Here is a 14,443-nt window from a genome sequence, read left to right as displayed (position 1 = left end):
TTTAATATATTTATATAATTTTATTTTAATTCATCTTGTTAGTGTTTTTTTCTTTCTATGTTTCATTTTTTTAAAAATATTTCAAGGATGATATTATTAAAGTTTAATATTCATGTATATGTTGTTTACCTATTTGTTAATTTGTCTGAAATCATAAATGTTCAACAATGCTTATGGTATAATAAAAATAAAAAAAACTATGCTTATGGTATAGTTGTTCTACAAAAATAAATTATATTATTCACTAAAATAGTAAAATAAGTTATATGAAAAAAAAATTAATAATTAGAATTCCATAAAAATCTATTAAAGACTATAATAAGTCTCACAAACTCCATTAAACTTCATATAGAATCAATGATAAAATCTATATGGAGTCTATAGAATTATAAGAAAAATCATAAATTTCATTAAACATATTAACTTTTTTAAAATCCATTAAACTCCTAATTAAATACATTTTCCTTAATCTCAAAGTCATTTATTCAATTGGCTTTCAAAGAATCAAGATTAAAATAAAATAATTTGACTTGGAAACAAATTTGCAAAATGAAATATTAAGAAAAAAAACAAGTTTTATTGGCTTAATATTTTTACCTTTTTTTATTGCCTTTTTACCAATTCCTTTTTTCTTCTTTTTTTGGGGCAATTTTTCTCTTTTAATTCTATTTTTTAGGTTTTTTATTTATGATTTTATGCTTCTTTTCATTTTTCTTTCACTCCTTTGGTTTTAGGATTTTTTGCACCATTGTTCTTGAACTTTTAGCAGATTTACAATTTACAAGATATAATTCATGCTTAACTTCTAGTTTTTTGTTAGCAATGCCCCTGAATAGGTTTTTTTTACATGTTTTACATCATCAAACTCAAGGGTATTGTTACCAAAAAAATAAAAGCTCAGAGGTATAGATGCTAAATATGAAGTACGGAGTGCAAACTGCAAATTGCTAGAAATTCAGGGGGGGCAACAGCCTTGTTTTTTTATCTTCTTTGAATTTTGATAAATAACAAAAAAAATAAGAAAGGAGTTTAACGTCAAATAGGAATATGAAAAAAGATATATATTTTTTCCTTTTTATATAAATATCTTTTTTATTTTTTTAGGAAAAACACAAAAATCATTTGTGGTGCATTTTTGAGAACGCGAGAAGTCCATATATTTGCAATTTTTTTTTTTTGTATTTTGCTTATTTTGGATAAAACAAAATATTATATTTTTTAAAATTTTATCCATATTTGATGATTTCTAGGATGGAGGAAGAAGGGCATTTTTAGTAAAAGTTATTATTAATACAAAAAAGAAATATTACCAATATTCATGTTGCCTACTAGGAATGCAATATTCCTTGAGGCTAAAATATCAATAACCAATATTTATGTTGCCCATGAAAAATACCGTAATATTTTTTGAATCTAGAATATTGGTAATTAATACTCATATTGTCTATGACAAATACCGCAGTATTCTTTAAAGCTAGAATTTTGATAATTAAATTATTTAATAAAAAAGAATGTCACCGATATCCATGTTCCATCAGAGATTGGAAAATAAAATTCACCTTTTGTTTTCTCTTTTCCCCTTTTTTTTTTAATATCTACAATTTTTTTTTTTCTTTTGGGGTTGAAAATCATATTTAATTTTTAATTTTTTTAACGTTTAAAACAGATAAAGAATTTGATTTGGTAGTAAATGCTTTTCCCAAATATTTGTACTTATCCTCTCTTTTTTTTCTTTTCTTTTTTTTCTTTTTTTTTTCTTCTTTTTGAAATATTTTGGTTCAACAGTTTTATACACATAAATGGTGGAATAGGTAGCTTTTTTAAAATGACATGCATTCTTTAAAGGACTCTAATATTCCTCATCGAAGGATATGCCATGGCAACATATTAAACATATGTAAAACTATATTATTATATATACAGTGTGGGTGCCAGTTCTACACTATAAAAGACGTGCCACCAATCTATTATTCACAAAATTATGTATTCTAGTTTATTATCAACAATAGACACATCGCTTATGATGCAAAATTGATATATGTTTTAGTAAAATTTTATATATACATGTATGTAAGTATATGTATTGTATATTCATTTAACATTCAGTACGTCCAAAAATTTTATAATGATTCTCATGACATAACAAATTACAAGATCACACGTAGACCTTCCAAATATTCCTATCCTAATACAAAAGTGAAGAAATGTTAGTGTATTGGTCAATATCAAAAACATTCTCATTCATTCAACAATAGTCAAATTGTATCTCAGCAGAAAAATTAAAAAAAAAAATTATTAAAAAAAAAACAATAAGGCTACGTTTAGTTAAAAGAATGGCTATTTTTTAAAATTAACGAGTGGTAGTTCCTAAAAATAAAAAAGATAGAATAAAATATTTATTCCTATTCTTTAATTTGGTAAAAATAATGGATTATAACATTGAATAGGAATTCCTTTGTTTGGCTCCACATGATAAATAATGGAATAGTAAACATTCTCATAGGTGTAAAATTGAATAATAAATATTTTTACATAATATTTATTCAAGAATTTATATGTTCAAAAACCCCTAAAAAAAATTTCAACAACATAAAAATAAAAATAAAAATATGAAATAAATACTTAATTAGAAAATTTTTATTATTGCTAATCAACTTAACAGTCCATGAACCTAGACAACATAAAAAAGAAAAATCAAAATAACCTCATAAATAATTCCACAAGTATCTTAACTAAATTTCAAATAAATACCAATTCAAAAGAAAGGATTGAGAGGGTTTAAACTAAAATATTTATGGATTTTGTTGCTTAATTAAAGTTCATCATTAATAAATGCTTTAACCCATTCTTCTTTTTCATCATCAGCAATGCTAAAGAAAACATCAAGTAGCTCATCTTGACAAGCGATCAATTTTGTTGCTTTGTGGCGATCTTTCATGTTAAGACCTGGTAATTTTAGCAACTCCTTATTAATTTTTTTTTGATTTTCAGATGTTATTGTTCCTATAACTGCTTTGCTAAGTCTATCTATGCATCTTTAAGTTGAGAGCCAAGCATGCTTGCAACTTCTTTCATTGCTTCAATTATATTTTCTTCGCCTTTATCTCTTTTTTTCCTTTTTCTAGTTGAAAGTCCCTCACCTTTGTTAGTTTGGAGTGTTTGAAAGTCTTCTTCAGGATTAATATATCCATCTTTTGCATTTTTCTCTAGACCATCATTTTCTTTTCCTTCCATATCTAGATTTTCAGCAACATCAATTGGTGATTCTGCATCTTTTCCATTAGCATGGTCTTTTGCATACACAGTACTTAGATCTTCATAAAGTGGAAAAGATTTGTTTCTAAATGGAGCTGCCTTGCTATGACTTTGTGAAAACAAAAACAAATACAAACTGACTAATACTCATTTTATATGTATTGTTTAATATGAATATTTACCTATATATATGCCTCCCAGACCGCATCTTTTGCAGTGACACATTTTCTCATATCATCCCATCCAAATCCACTTGTGTTAGGACCAGTTAACATCTCATGAACAGTTTGAAAATCATTTTTTAATGTTTTTCCTCCAACACTTTCACATATCCATGCCTAAATTGAAGTCCTTTTGGTTCATTATGCAATTCAACTAATGCTTCAACAAGTTTGACATCTTCAGCATGTGTCCACTTTCTTTTTGGAAGAATCTTGAACGCTTGTGGTTTTCATATTGCCTAAAAATTAGAAATATAATACAAAAAATATAATAATTAATGTATTATGCATTAAATTTGACTAATAAAAAATAAAATATCAATATGAAAATGAATTATACAATGTCAAATTAAACAAAAGAAAAATCACACACTAATCCAATCATTACATTCATTGAAAAACATAAAGAAATAGTTCAACAAAATTAAATCACTAAATAATCAGGCATTACATAATAAACAAATTATCCCTCCTATTTCTCCTCCACAAATTAAACATTTCAATAGCCAAGATTGTTCTCCATGCACTCCAAGCATCTGAAGTTTCAAATTGTGTTATTGGTTCACCATGGATTTCAGTTGATTTGTTTTCTTGTTGATCAAACTTTCCTCCAATGGATCTATGGGCATTTCTCTTCTAATAAAATTATGCAAAAGACAGTAAGCCATAATAATTTGGATTTTTGTTTTAACCGGATAGAATGAAGGGCTCCTAAGAATTGCCCATCTCATTTTAAGTAATCCAAAACATCTTTTTATAATATTTCTAGCAAATGAATGTTTCATATAAAATACTCTTCTGGGATAGTTGGTTGGTGTCCATCCTTCCAATCATTTAAGTGGTATCGTTGACCTCTATAAAGGGCAAGAAATCCCTCACAGTTGGTATAGCCAGCATCCACAAGATAGTAGTAAACTATATTTTATATTAATTTTTATTAAAAATGAAAGCCAATATTTTAAAGTAGTAAATTAAAAATTTATTAGGGAATTTATTTTCCTTACCATGTGAAACTTTTATTCAATTTCTTCTACCTATTGCATCTCGAAGAACTTTACCATCTGCTACAGAGCCTTCCCAACTAGGCAATACATATATGAATTGCATGTCCTGTGAACAAACTCCTAACATATTTGTAGCTATCTTTCCTTTTCTGTTACAGTATCTTCGTTGATCTTCTAAAGGCATTCTTAATCGAATATATATTCCATCTAATGTTCCTAAGCAATTCTAAAACTGAATAAAATAAAATTAATAAATAGTCTCTCTAGTTATAACTTCCTATATATATTATATGCAATAAAATATGAAAATTATCTTAAACAATTTCCATCTTTCATCTATTGAATTTTCAGGAACTGACTCTGGTTTCTTAAATAAATCTGCTTGTAGTTGTATTATAGCATTCAAAACAATGTTGAAATGTCTGCTAATTGTTTCTCCTGAACATCTAAATTGGTGTTTTATGCTCAATTCTTTACATGATGTGACAAAATATGTAAAAACATTGCAACATGTTCATCTATTAACATGTGTTTTGCGGCTTTTAAGCCTCCTATTGTTTAAAGCATACCATACAATTTCATAAATGCACGTCTATTCATCCTAAGTTGATTAGTGCAAGTTATATCACTTTCATATATATTAATCTATTAATATATCTTCTTCTTGAATAAAAATCATTAACATATGTTACTTTCAAAGATTTTTTTTTTCAATATAATGTTTAACCATAAAACATAGCAAATGTTTAACCATAAAACATAGCAATTCATAAAAACTAGAGACTGTATATAACATTTCCAACCACACCATCAATATTGAAGCCAACTTTTTTTTTTTCTCATCAATTTGTTCGCAGTTAAACTCAATCGGACCATTTAATTAGCTGCAAGAATATTATATATAAAATTAAATTTTATAGTACTAATTTTATATTATTCAAGCAACTTTCAGTATCCTGTATACCTAACATATCTTTCTTCCCTCCTTAAAATAAAATAAAGAAGAAATGTTTACTAAATTATCAATATTAGCATAACAAATTTTCATAAATGAAAACTATGCAATCCTAAATCAAAGAACCAAATATACATGCATAAGGATATATAAGATTTATATAATAGTGATGAGAGTAATTTATAAAAGGACAAAAAAAATGAATGATAAAAGGAGTAAAAAAGCAGAAAACATATAACAAGTGAAAGTGGGGAAAAAAAAAAGGAAATTTAATCAAAAAGCAAAGAAAAAAATTATAATAATAATAAAGCCAAAAAAAAACAAAAAAAGAGGGAAAAAAGGGCAAGTGGCGTAAACAAGAAAGAGAAAATTGGCCATTCAAAGTTTCTCCATGCACATTGATCTTTTTAAGTCAAACTAAATCAATGTTGTCATATTACTAATATTCAGTCGGTAAACTAAAAGTTTCTTATTAGTAGATAATCAATCTTCTCATCATCATCATCTTCTTCTTCTTCTTCCTTCCTCTATTTTTTTTTTTTTTTTCGGTTTTCCTATACATAAGATACCTTAATTTTTAATTCACCTTAATTTGTTATCCATTGATAACAAAAAGACTATGAAGTGACGGTACAGAGAAAGAGACTGACAACTTATAATAAAATCAAATATTTTATAATGTAAACTACACAGGTCATAAGTATTCACTGGTTATTAACATCTCGCAATAAAAAAAAAAAAATAGAAGAAGAAAATAAATAAATAAATGAGATTAGGAGAAAATATTACCTTTGAAGATTTGCTAAGAACTTCTTCATGTTTAAGAAAAGAATATGAAAGTGATAGTTTTGGAGCAAATTGTGTTTTGGGTATAGTGAGCGAAAAGACCAAAAAAAAAATGACGCAAGAAAAAAGGTAAAAAAAATTAATATGAAACTAAAATAATATCAAAGTGTGGTAAAAAAAAAAAAAAGAAAAAAAACATAAATTAGCGTATTTTATATTTTTTATTTTTTAGAATACAGATTTTGGGCTTTTTAAAAAAAATAAAAAAAAATTAATTTAAAAAATTAAAATTACATAAAAATAGATAAGATAGATTTTAAAAATCCAACTAAATAAAAAAATAATAAAATTTTAAAAATTTTTATTTTATTCCATCACCTATTCCATAAGTCAAACTTATCCTAAATGTCATAAAGCTCAAAAGTAACCTAGATATCGAAAAACAAAATCAGAGACAGAATTGTCATAACTCTTATATGCCCATTCTTGACTCCAACTGCTTGGAAAATAAATTCATCGAGATGTTTTTTCAGCTTCACGTACCTTTGCCTTGCTTTGGCTACTTCCAATTTGGCTTAGGCTACTTCCCCTTGAATCGAACACAATCAGCTCATGATTCTGAGTCTGACAAATGAAGACTATGGGCACCAACTTCTTCAAGTAGTCCATCAGAATTCCAACATTGAACTCCAAGCCATCAATCTGTTTTTACGCACTTCAAATATTGACATTTCATGAATACCTTATGAATATAAGATAGGAAATGCTAACAAGTTTCACAACGACAGGGAATTTAAAAGAGAATTCACCACATAATTCAAGAAAACTACTCCATTTACTGCCAAATGATTTAGTTTAGTTTAGAATCCTACTTGGACTTAGGTTGGTTGTAAGTATAACTAAAATTTAAGTCTTTTTAAAATGGTGATGGTTAAAATTTTTGATCTTTAAATTATTTTTTATTTATTTTTAAACAATTTTTGGGATGTAGTATCTTTTTTTTTTTTTTTTTGGTTGAAAAATTTGTAGTACATAGATCTTCTCTCGTCAAAGTTGATATTGTGATTTTATCATTTTATTATTGCAATATTATCTCACAATAGCTAGAAAATGATATTAAAAAAATAATATAAATATTTAAAGGATCAACATGTAATATATATATATATATATATATATATATATATATATATATATTAATATAAATATAAATATAAAAAAAATTAAGTACAACCAAGTCAGACATATGAACTAGGTTCGAACTCCAGCAAAATAAAAAATAATAATAATAACAATAAATAAGGAATATAAATATTAAATTTTTATTTAGCCTATTTTTTTTTTTTCTAAAATGCTTTTTAAAAAATCACAAATTTTTTTTTTTTTTTTACTTCAAAAGTACCTTTTAAAAATTATTGGAACACCCCAAAAACAACCTATAAATATGTTTTAGGCTTCCTGAATTTTAAAATTAGATTTAATTCCCAAAATTGAAAATTTGCCCAAAAATCTCACGGTCCGGCTTTCTCTCTCCCTCGACTACTCTCTCGTAATCGTGTTGCTTTGGGCATGGCAAACTCTGAAACTATCTCTCACTCTCACTCACTCTTCCCTTCAGCAGCTTATTCTAACCTAGAAAGTCATTCTCATACCTTTCTTTTCCACTTCCTCGATAGAGTTCTTAGGCAGTGAGTAGTAATCCCTTATCTGCCTTTTCAAATTCGACCCTTTTTTTTTTTTTTTTTTAACTTGATTTTGAAGCTTCTGGATTTTCGGTAAGAGTCATGGCTTTCCATTTGATTAATCTTTCATTTTCTTTTGTAGACAAATTTTTTCTTATTTTCTGTAATTAGGATGTTGTAGAAAATTATTTGGTATTGGTATTATAATTTGAAAATTCATAAAATCCTCTGATATTACTCCCTTTTTTTTTTTTCTTTTTTCCTTTTTTTTTTTTTTTTTTGGTTTAGTTGCAGAATTTTGCTTTTAGATTTAAATTTATTAATATTATTTACATAGAATGTTGCTGTATTAGTTGATTAATTATCAATAAGATTGTTCGAAAAAATGGACGATGCTTTTTAAGTCAATTTTAAAATAGAATTTGATGGCTAAATGAGAAAAGTATATTAAAGTTGAATGAGACTTGTTTAAGCATTTAAGCTTAGTATATATAAAGTTTAGTAAGTGTGGGTATGAATAAAATCTCAAATTTGGTGCAAAGTGCAGGTTGTATTTTCAATAACTTGATTTTCCATTTTTCCATTAGTAAATGCACTCATTTTCTTTTGTGCAAGTGTGTGGTTTTGCTTTTGTTTTCCCCATTATGATTCAGGAAAAAAGGTCAACTTGCTGAGACTGATTTGGGGAATCATGGATGTTGTTGAGTGTTAACTAGATGGATATTACTCTCTTGTTAAAATGGAACCAAAATTTGAAATCTGGAATAAGAACAAAGACTATACCGCTTAATTGTCCTTTAGCTTAGAGTTTAGACATTAATTTCAATACTAAAGGAACCTACAGATTGGAATTATATATATATATATATATATATATTTCTTATAGCTAATTTTCAATGGATATAATCTTCTGTTTCTTTAGTTTATTACTCAGTTTTGCCTTATTAATCAGTTGAACCGTTGTTTTATTAGGGATCAATTTTGCCATATGGAGTGCAGTCATACTGTTGTCTGACTCATATTGCAATCTGTATAGATGCTCATTCAAATTTTCAGCGTCTAACAAATTGTTATTAACTAGACTGGAATATTTTATGCTCCTTGGAGAAATTGATGTTAACCATACATTTTGTTCCTCTGCATGTGTATTGCAAAGTGATTTAAGGTAATATTATCTTTAGAAAATCTAAACATTACATTTTGGCCCAACCAAGCATTCTTCTTCAGTCTTTACCCACTGCATATAAGTTCCTGCCCAAGGCCTAACCAAGAGAGAGTAAGATGAGCGTCAGTGATCTGCCAAGGACGGAGGTGAACGTGCTGAGAGGTCATGAAGGAGCAGTATTAGCTGCAAGATTCAACAGCGATGGCAACTACTGCTTGAGCTGCGGCAAGGACCGCACCATTCGTCTATGGAACCCCCATCGTGGCATTCACATCAAGACCTACAAATCTCATGGTCGCGAAGTCCGAGATGTCCATGTGACCCTGTAAATGCCATTCTCAGACCGCCTCTCTGTTTTGTAATGGTTTCATGTTATCTCTATAAAATTCAAACTAAGAATTTGTGACACTTTTTCTGATAGGGACAACTCGAAGCTGTGTTCTTGTGGAGGTGACCGTCAAATCTTCTATTGGGATGTATCCACTGGACGTGTTATTCGAAAGTTCCGTGGTCATGATGGGGAAGTATGTTTGCTTTGGAAAAGGATAAATTTTATATGAATTTTCAGATAGAAGTTGCTATTTCTGTGTTTTGGATTTTATATATATATATATATATATATATATGTTTTCTTGGTATGTAGGTGAATGCTGTAAAGTTTAACGAGTATGCATCAGTTGTTGTCTCAGCTGGTTATGATCAGTCTTTGCGGGCTTGGGACTGTAGGTCTCACAGCACAGAACCAATTCAGGTTTGCTTTTTCTTTCTCTTAATGTTTGTTTTGGTCAGGAACTTTGTTGTAAATTGAGGTTTGTTGTTTTAAAATGTGTTTTATTTATTTTTCGGAAAATTTTGGTTAATATGCAGATCATTGACTCGTTTTCAGATAGTGTCATGTCTGTTTGTTTGACAAAGACTGAAATTATTGGTGGAAGTGTTGATGGAACTGTTCGAACATTTGATCTGCGTATTGGTAGGTATGTTGAAGTTTTTAGCCAAATAGTTGACAAAACCCTGATTTATATGTTTTGTGGAGTAATAATTTTGAAAAAGTACTATTGTTTTCATGGTAATTAATCAATATCCTTTTACCATTTTTTCGAATATCATGTTGAACACTACGATGTTGGATTATGTACCTTAACCAATGATGATAATGGTGTGTTCTGCTTGATTATGTAGAGAAATATCCGATGACTTGGGGCAACCTGTCAACTGTATCTCAATGTCAAATGATGGTAACTGCATTTTAGCTGGTTGCTTAGATTCAACTTTACGTCTTTTGGATAGGTAAACTGCTAAACTCATAGAATTACTAAATTTAAGCGTTATGGTTTTGCTTGTCCCTTTTACCATTTCTTTCTTGCGACAGGTCTACTGGTGAACAACTGCAAGAATATAAAGGTCATACTTGTAAGGTTAGCACGCACATTACTTGCAATACCTACTTGTAATTTAAGATGGCAGGGTCAATTTTTTAATGCCCTTCTGAAACTCTTGTGAATGCTTTTTTCTTCATATTCCTTTTTATCTTTAAAGCATTTCATTTCCCTATTTTCTGAGGTACTCTTTCTTGTTCTGCTGTTTCTTAATTTTCTTTTTTTTTTTTTTTTTTTTCACTCTTCACTAATAATGGGTTATAAACCATCGGCTGTTTCTGCATCAGTCTTATAAACTGGATTGTTGCCTTACCAACGATGATGCACATGTAACTGGTGGATCTGAAGATGGCTTCATTTACTTTTGGGATTTGGTAGATGCATCTGTAGTATCAAGGTTCCGAGCTCATGCCTCAGTGGTAAGGGCTTTTTTTCTTCCCTTTTCTTCAAGCCTTTTGATTTTTGTTAAGATGTTGATGAATGTTCATCATGATACCTTCGACTATTAAATTAATTTTCTTTCAATTCTCAGTTCAACAGTTTTGGGAAATTTTATATTGTTGAATAATTAGTAATATGCTTTTCAACTTCCTGATGATTATAGACTTATTTTCTTATACATTGTTGCAGTAGGCTTTAGTTGGAATTACCATATATAAATCCAATATTAACATGTTCAATTGTTCATCATTATTTGGCGTATTGTTTGTCATGTAAGTACAACAATGCTTGCAATGCTGCATATTGCAGCTTGGTCAAACACCGTGATGTTATCTTATATGTTTTTTGAATTGTGAGGATGTTCAAGTTATATCTGGTATTTGCTCTAATCACATGTTTCTAAGTATTGCAAGCTCGAAAGTTAAAAACTCTGTCTTTCTTCTCATTTTTGACAGGTAACAAGTGTGAGTTATCACCAGAAGGACAACTGTATGATTACTGCCTCTGTGGATGGCACAATCCGGACGTGGAAAACATGAGACTGTAAGTGACAACTTGGGGCTGCAGTTTACATTTGGTGGCTCTGCCCAGCAGATTTTCTTTTCTCCAGCAATCAAACAAATTTTTGCAGCCAATTGTCCTGATTACTGTTATAGTTATAAAATTTCAGTTTCTTTAGACCAGATATTGTTAAGCATTTCAAATGATTTATCAGAGATTGAATTGTTGTTAATTTGAGTGATGACATTTTTAGTTGGATTCTTTTCCAGGCAATGAAGTATGAGTTTTCACCTGAGGAACAACGGACAAGAAGATACCACCCGGTCACAAACACCCTTGAGCTGTGGAAATGAAAATGTTCTTAATGAAGCTTATCATCCGAACTTATTTTGCAGCTGTTATTCCAGTACCAGGAATTCTGAAAATTCCTCTTATTCCTACTTTCTGTTGTTGATGAGCATGATATTGGTTCTCCAGTCCAAGTTTATTAATGCACTGTACCATCATATGTTTGCGCTGCATCAACTATATTGCATCCTAATGCATGACTTGTGATACATATGTCTAGGAAATGGGAATAGTTTCCATTTGATATATGTGATATTTACTTGTTCTCAAATTTATCAAACGCCTCACAAAAGATACAAAGTAGAATATCTTTCTCTGATTACAAAATTGCCTTCTTCTTTCTGTTTATTATACAGTAAGAGCTATTGCTTTGTAATTTATCATCCCAATGCCCCTGAAAGAATTATTGCAATCTTGTGTCTAAAGCCAGGGTGTGGATTAGGTCTATGCTAAATGAAGATGCCGTGCTTTTTGGCATTTTTAAGGTCGTCTAAATGTATGAAAACACCACGCAACTCGGACCATGAATCTTTTATGGCTTGAGTTTTACAACATTTACCCTTAAGAGGTGGCAGAAGAACAGCGACAACTTAATCAACGCATGCAAACATTTGGGTATTGGTTGCAGTGTGTCTTGGCCATTTCATTTCTATTACTTGATTGTAAGATCAGAGATTTAATGTTTCCTACAACATTCAATGTCTTTTTAAGTACATCTATTTATTGGGATTCACAAATAGTAATCGCCTAAATGATTGGATTTAAAAGGGGAAAAATTAAGAAAAAAATTAGAGTAATATATTAGGTTTATATATTAAGACATGTATTGGTTATTATATTAGAAAAGAGCTTTTAATCTTGGAAAATATAATAAAAGAAATTAATATAATTTTGAAAGCTTCAAAAAGAAACCCTAACCCATATTCAGGATCAATTTACACAATATGGAATTTTATGTTTACAATACTCCAACAACCGCCAAAATTAAAGCACCACCATCTGCCGGTCCCTTTTTTAGGATTTTCGAGTTTAGCCAATGTAAGAGAGTTATGGCTCGAATTAAGGACTATCCACCATTGGAAAGCCACCACCATTCTATAGTCATTAATTTACGCATGGTTCTATTTAGACCCTGACCTCAGTGCCAGTTTGAGATTCCATCCTAAAAGTATAACCAAGTTTTATAGAATGTAAAAATTGGTGAAAACAAAAATATGAGTTTTATAAAATATATTGAGTATCCTTAAATAATTATTTGCTTTGTTGACTTATTTTTCTCAACGGAAAGAACAATAAATTAATTCCAAAACTCTCATTTATCACGGTAAAATTTAATATCCAAGGAATTTCGACTCAAAAATATTGTTCTTCCACAAACTTTAACAAGCCAAAGGACAAGTATAAATTACATTTTCAACAAAATTCCAAATTGGATCGGTGCGGCGGAACAATCGGTGTACCTAATTTATGATGTCAATAAATGAAAATTGAATGCAGATTCCAATCTGACAGTTCCTGATTTGAAGAACAGTAGATGGAAGTGATGGTTACAATGGTAAAACCATGCTCATATATTTATTCCAAACTAATTTTATAGATATAAAAAAAAATTATAATTGTAATATATAATTTCAAATTAATTTTAAAGAATTGCGGTTAAAAATTTTATAGTTTAAAACACATTTCATTCAATACTCAATCAGTTAAGTTGTACCTTTTTTTAATAAAAGAAATATATAAATAATTTAATTTAATATTTAGATATAATTTTAAAAATGATTGTATGAAAATACAAAAAGTTTCATGCCGAAAAACTTTGCACATGCTTAAGGAGCTTCAATAAAATAGTATTTATACTACTGAATTATTATACACTCATAAATGTATAGATGTAACAATTCTAAAAAATAAATCATTACTACAAATAATTTTATATAAATATTTTATACTATGTTAAACATTTAATGTAGTATATTATATATTTTTTGCAATATACAAATAATAATTATTATATATAGACAAAGTTCTTTAAAATATGATCTTAAAAGCTTACAAATCATTGCAATATGAAATTATTCTCATTTATAATTTATCCAATTTAAGATTAAATTTTTTATGACTAAGTAGAGATTTTTTCAATATAAAGTATTATTATAAAAAAAATTTACTTATATCAATTAATGTATTTCACTCTCTTTTTGTCAAATTCCTCACTCCCATAATTCTTTCCCATATATATTAACTCATCCATAAGGGCATGCATTTCTATATATATAGTTAATCTCAAATAAAATTTATCTTTTTTAAAAAAAAATAAAATTTATAATTGATGGCCATTAAATCTAATCAAAAAGTTAGGATTTAAAATTTAAAAAGTAAATTAAATATGATTTAATAACTTAATAATATCTTATTTAAAAAAATTGAACCATATTAAAATTCAATGATTAATTAATATAATTTTGAATTTAGCTGATGTTATTTAAAGGGTTAAAAAAAAATCCCATATTAATTTTAATATTAAAGAGTTTATTGAACCTAACTAATATATATATATATATATATATATATATATATATGAAAATTTGTTATTTATTACCAATTAGAAGCGTTTACTTATGTATTAATTTTTTTATATTAAATATCTAATTAATGAAAACCAAAGCGTTTAATTATGTATTAATTTTTTATACTAAATACCTAATT

At 28.1% G+C, this 14,443-nt stretch overlaps 1 protein-coding gene across 2 annotated transcripts; it reads left to right on the top strand.

Moving 5' to 3' along the window:
* The first annotated feature begins 7,689 nt into the window (after window positions 1-7,689).
* Window positions 7,690-12,064, top strand: LOC107425507 (uncharacterized). Of its 2 annotated transcripts, none has more exons than XM_060819152.1 (10): window positions 7,690-7,996; window positions 9,131-9,393; window positions 9,490-9,592; window positions 9,712-9,819; window positions 9,936-10,045; window positions 10,251-10,358; window positions 10,441-10,486; window positions 10,735-10,866; window positions 11,344-11,431; window positions 11,659-12,064. In XM_060819152.1, exons 2-9 carry the CDS (start codon window positions 9,185-9,187, stop codon window positions 11,425-11,427), a joined length of 900 nt encoding a protein of 299 aa, XP_060675135.1. In that variant the 5' UTR covers window positions 7,690-7,996; window positions 9,131-9,184; the 3' UTR covers window positions 11,428-11,431; window positions 11,659-12,064. The 2 variants fall into 2 exon arrangements, with proteins under 2 accessions (XP_060675135.1, XP_048335618.2); XM_048479661.2 differs by having other exon boundaries at window positions 9,118-9,393.
* The last annotated feature ends 2,379 nt before the right edge of the window (window positions 12,065-14,443 follow it).

This window comes from Ziziphus jujuba, chromosome 7 (assembly GCF_031755915.1).
Source record: "Ziziphus jujuba cultivar Dongzao chromosome 7, ASM3175591v1".
NCBI lineage: Eukaryota > Viridiplantae > Streptophyta > Magnoliopsida > Rosales > Rhamnaceae > Ziziphus > Ziziphus jujuba.
This window is presented reverse-complemented; position numbering and strand designations above follow the sequence as displayed.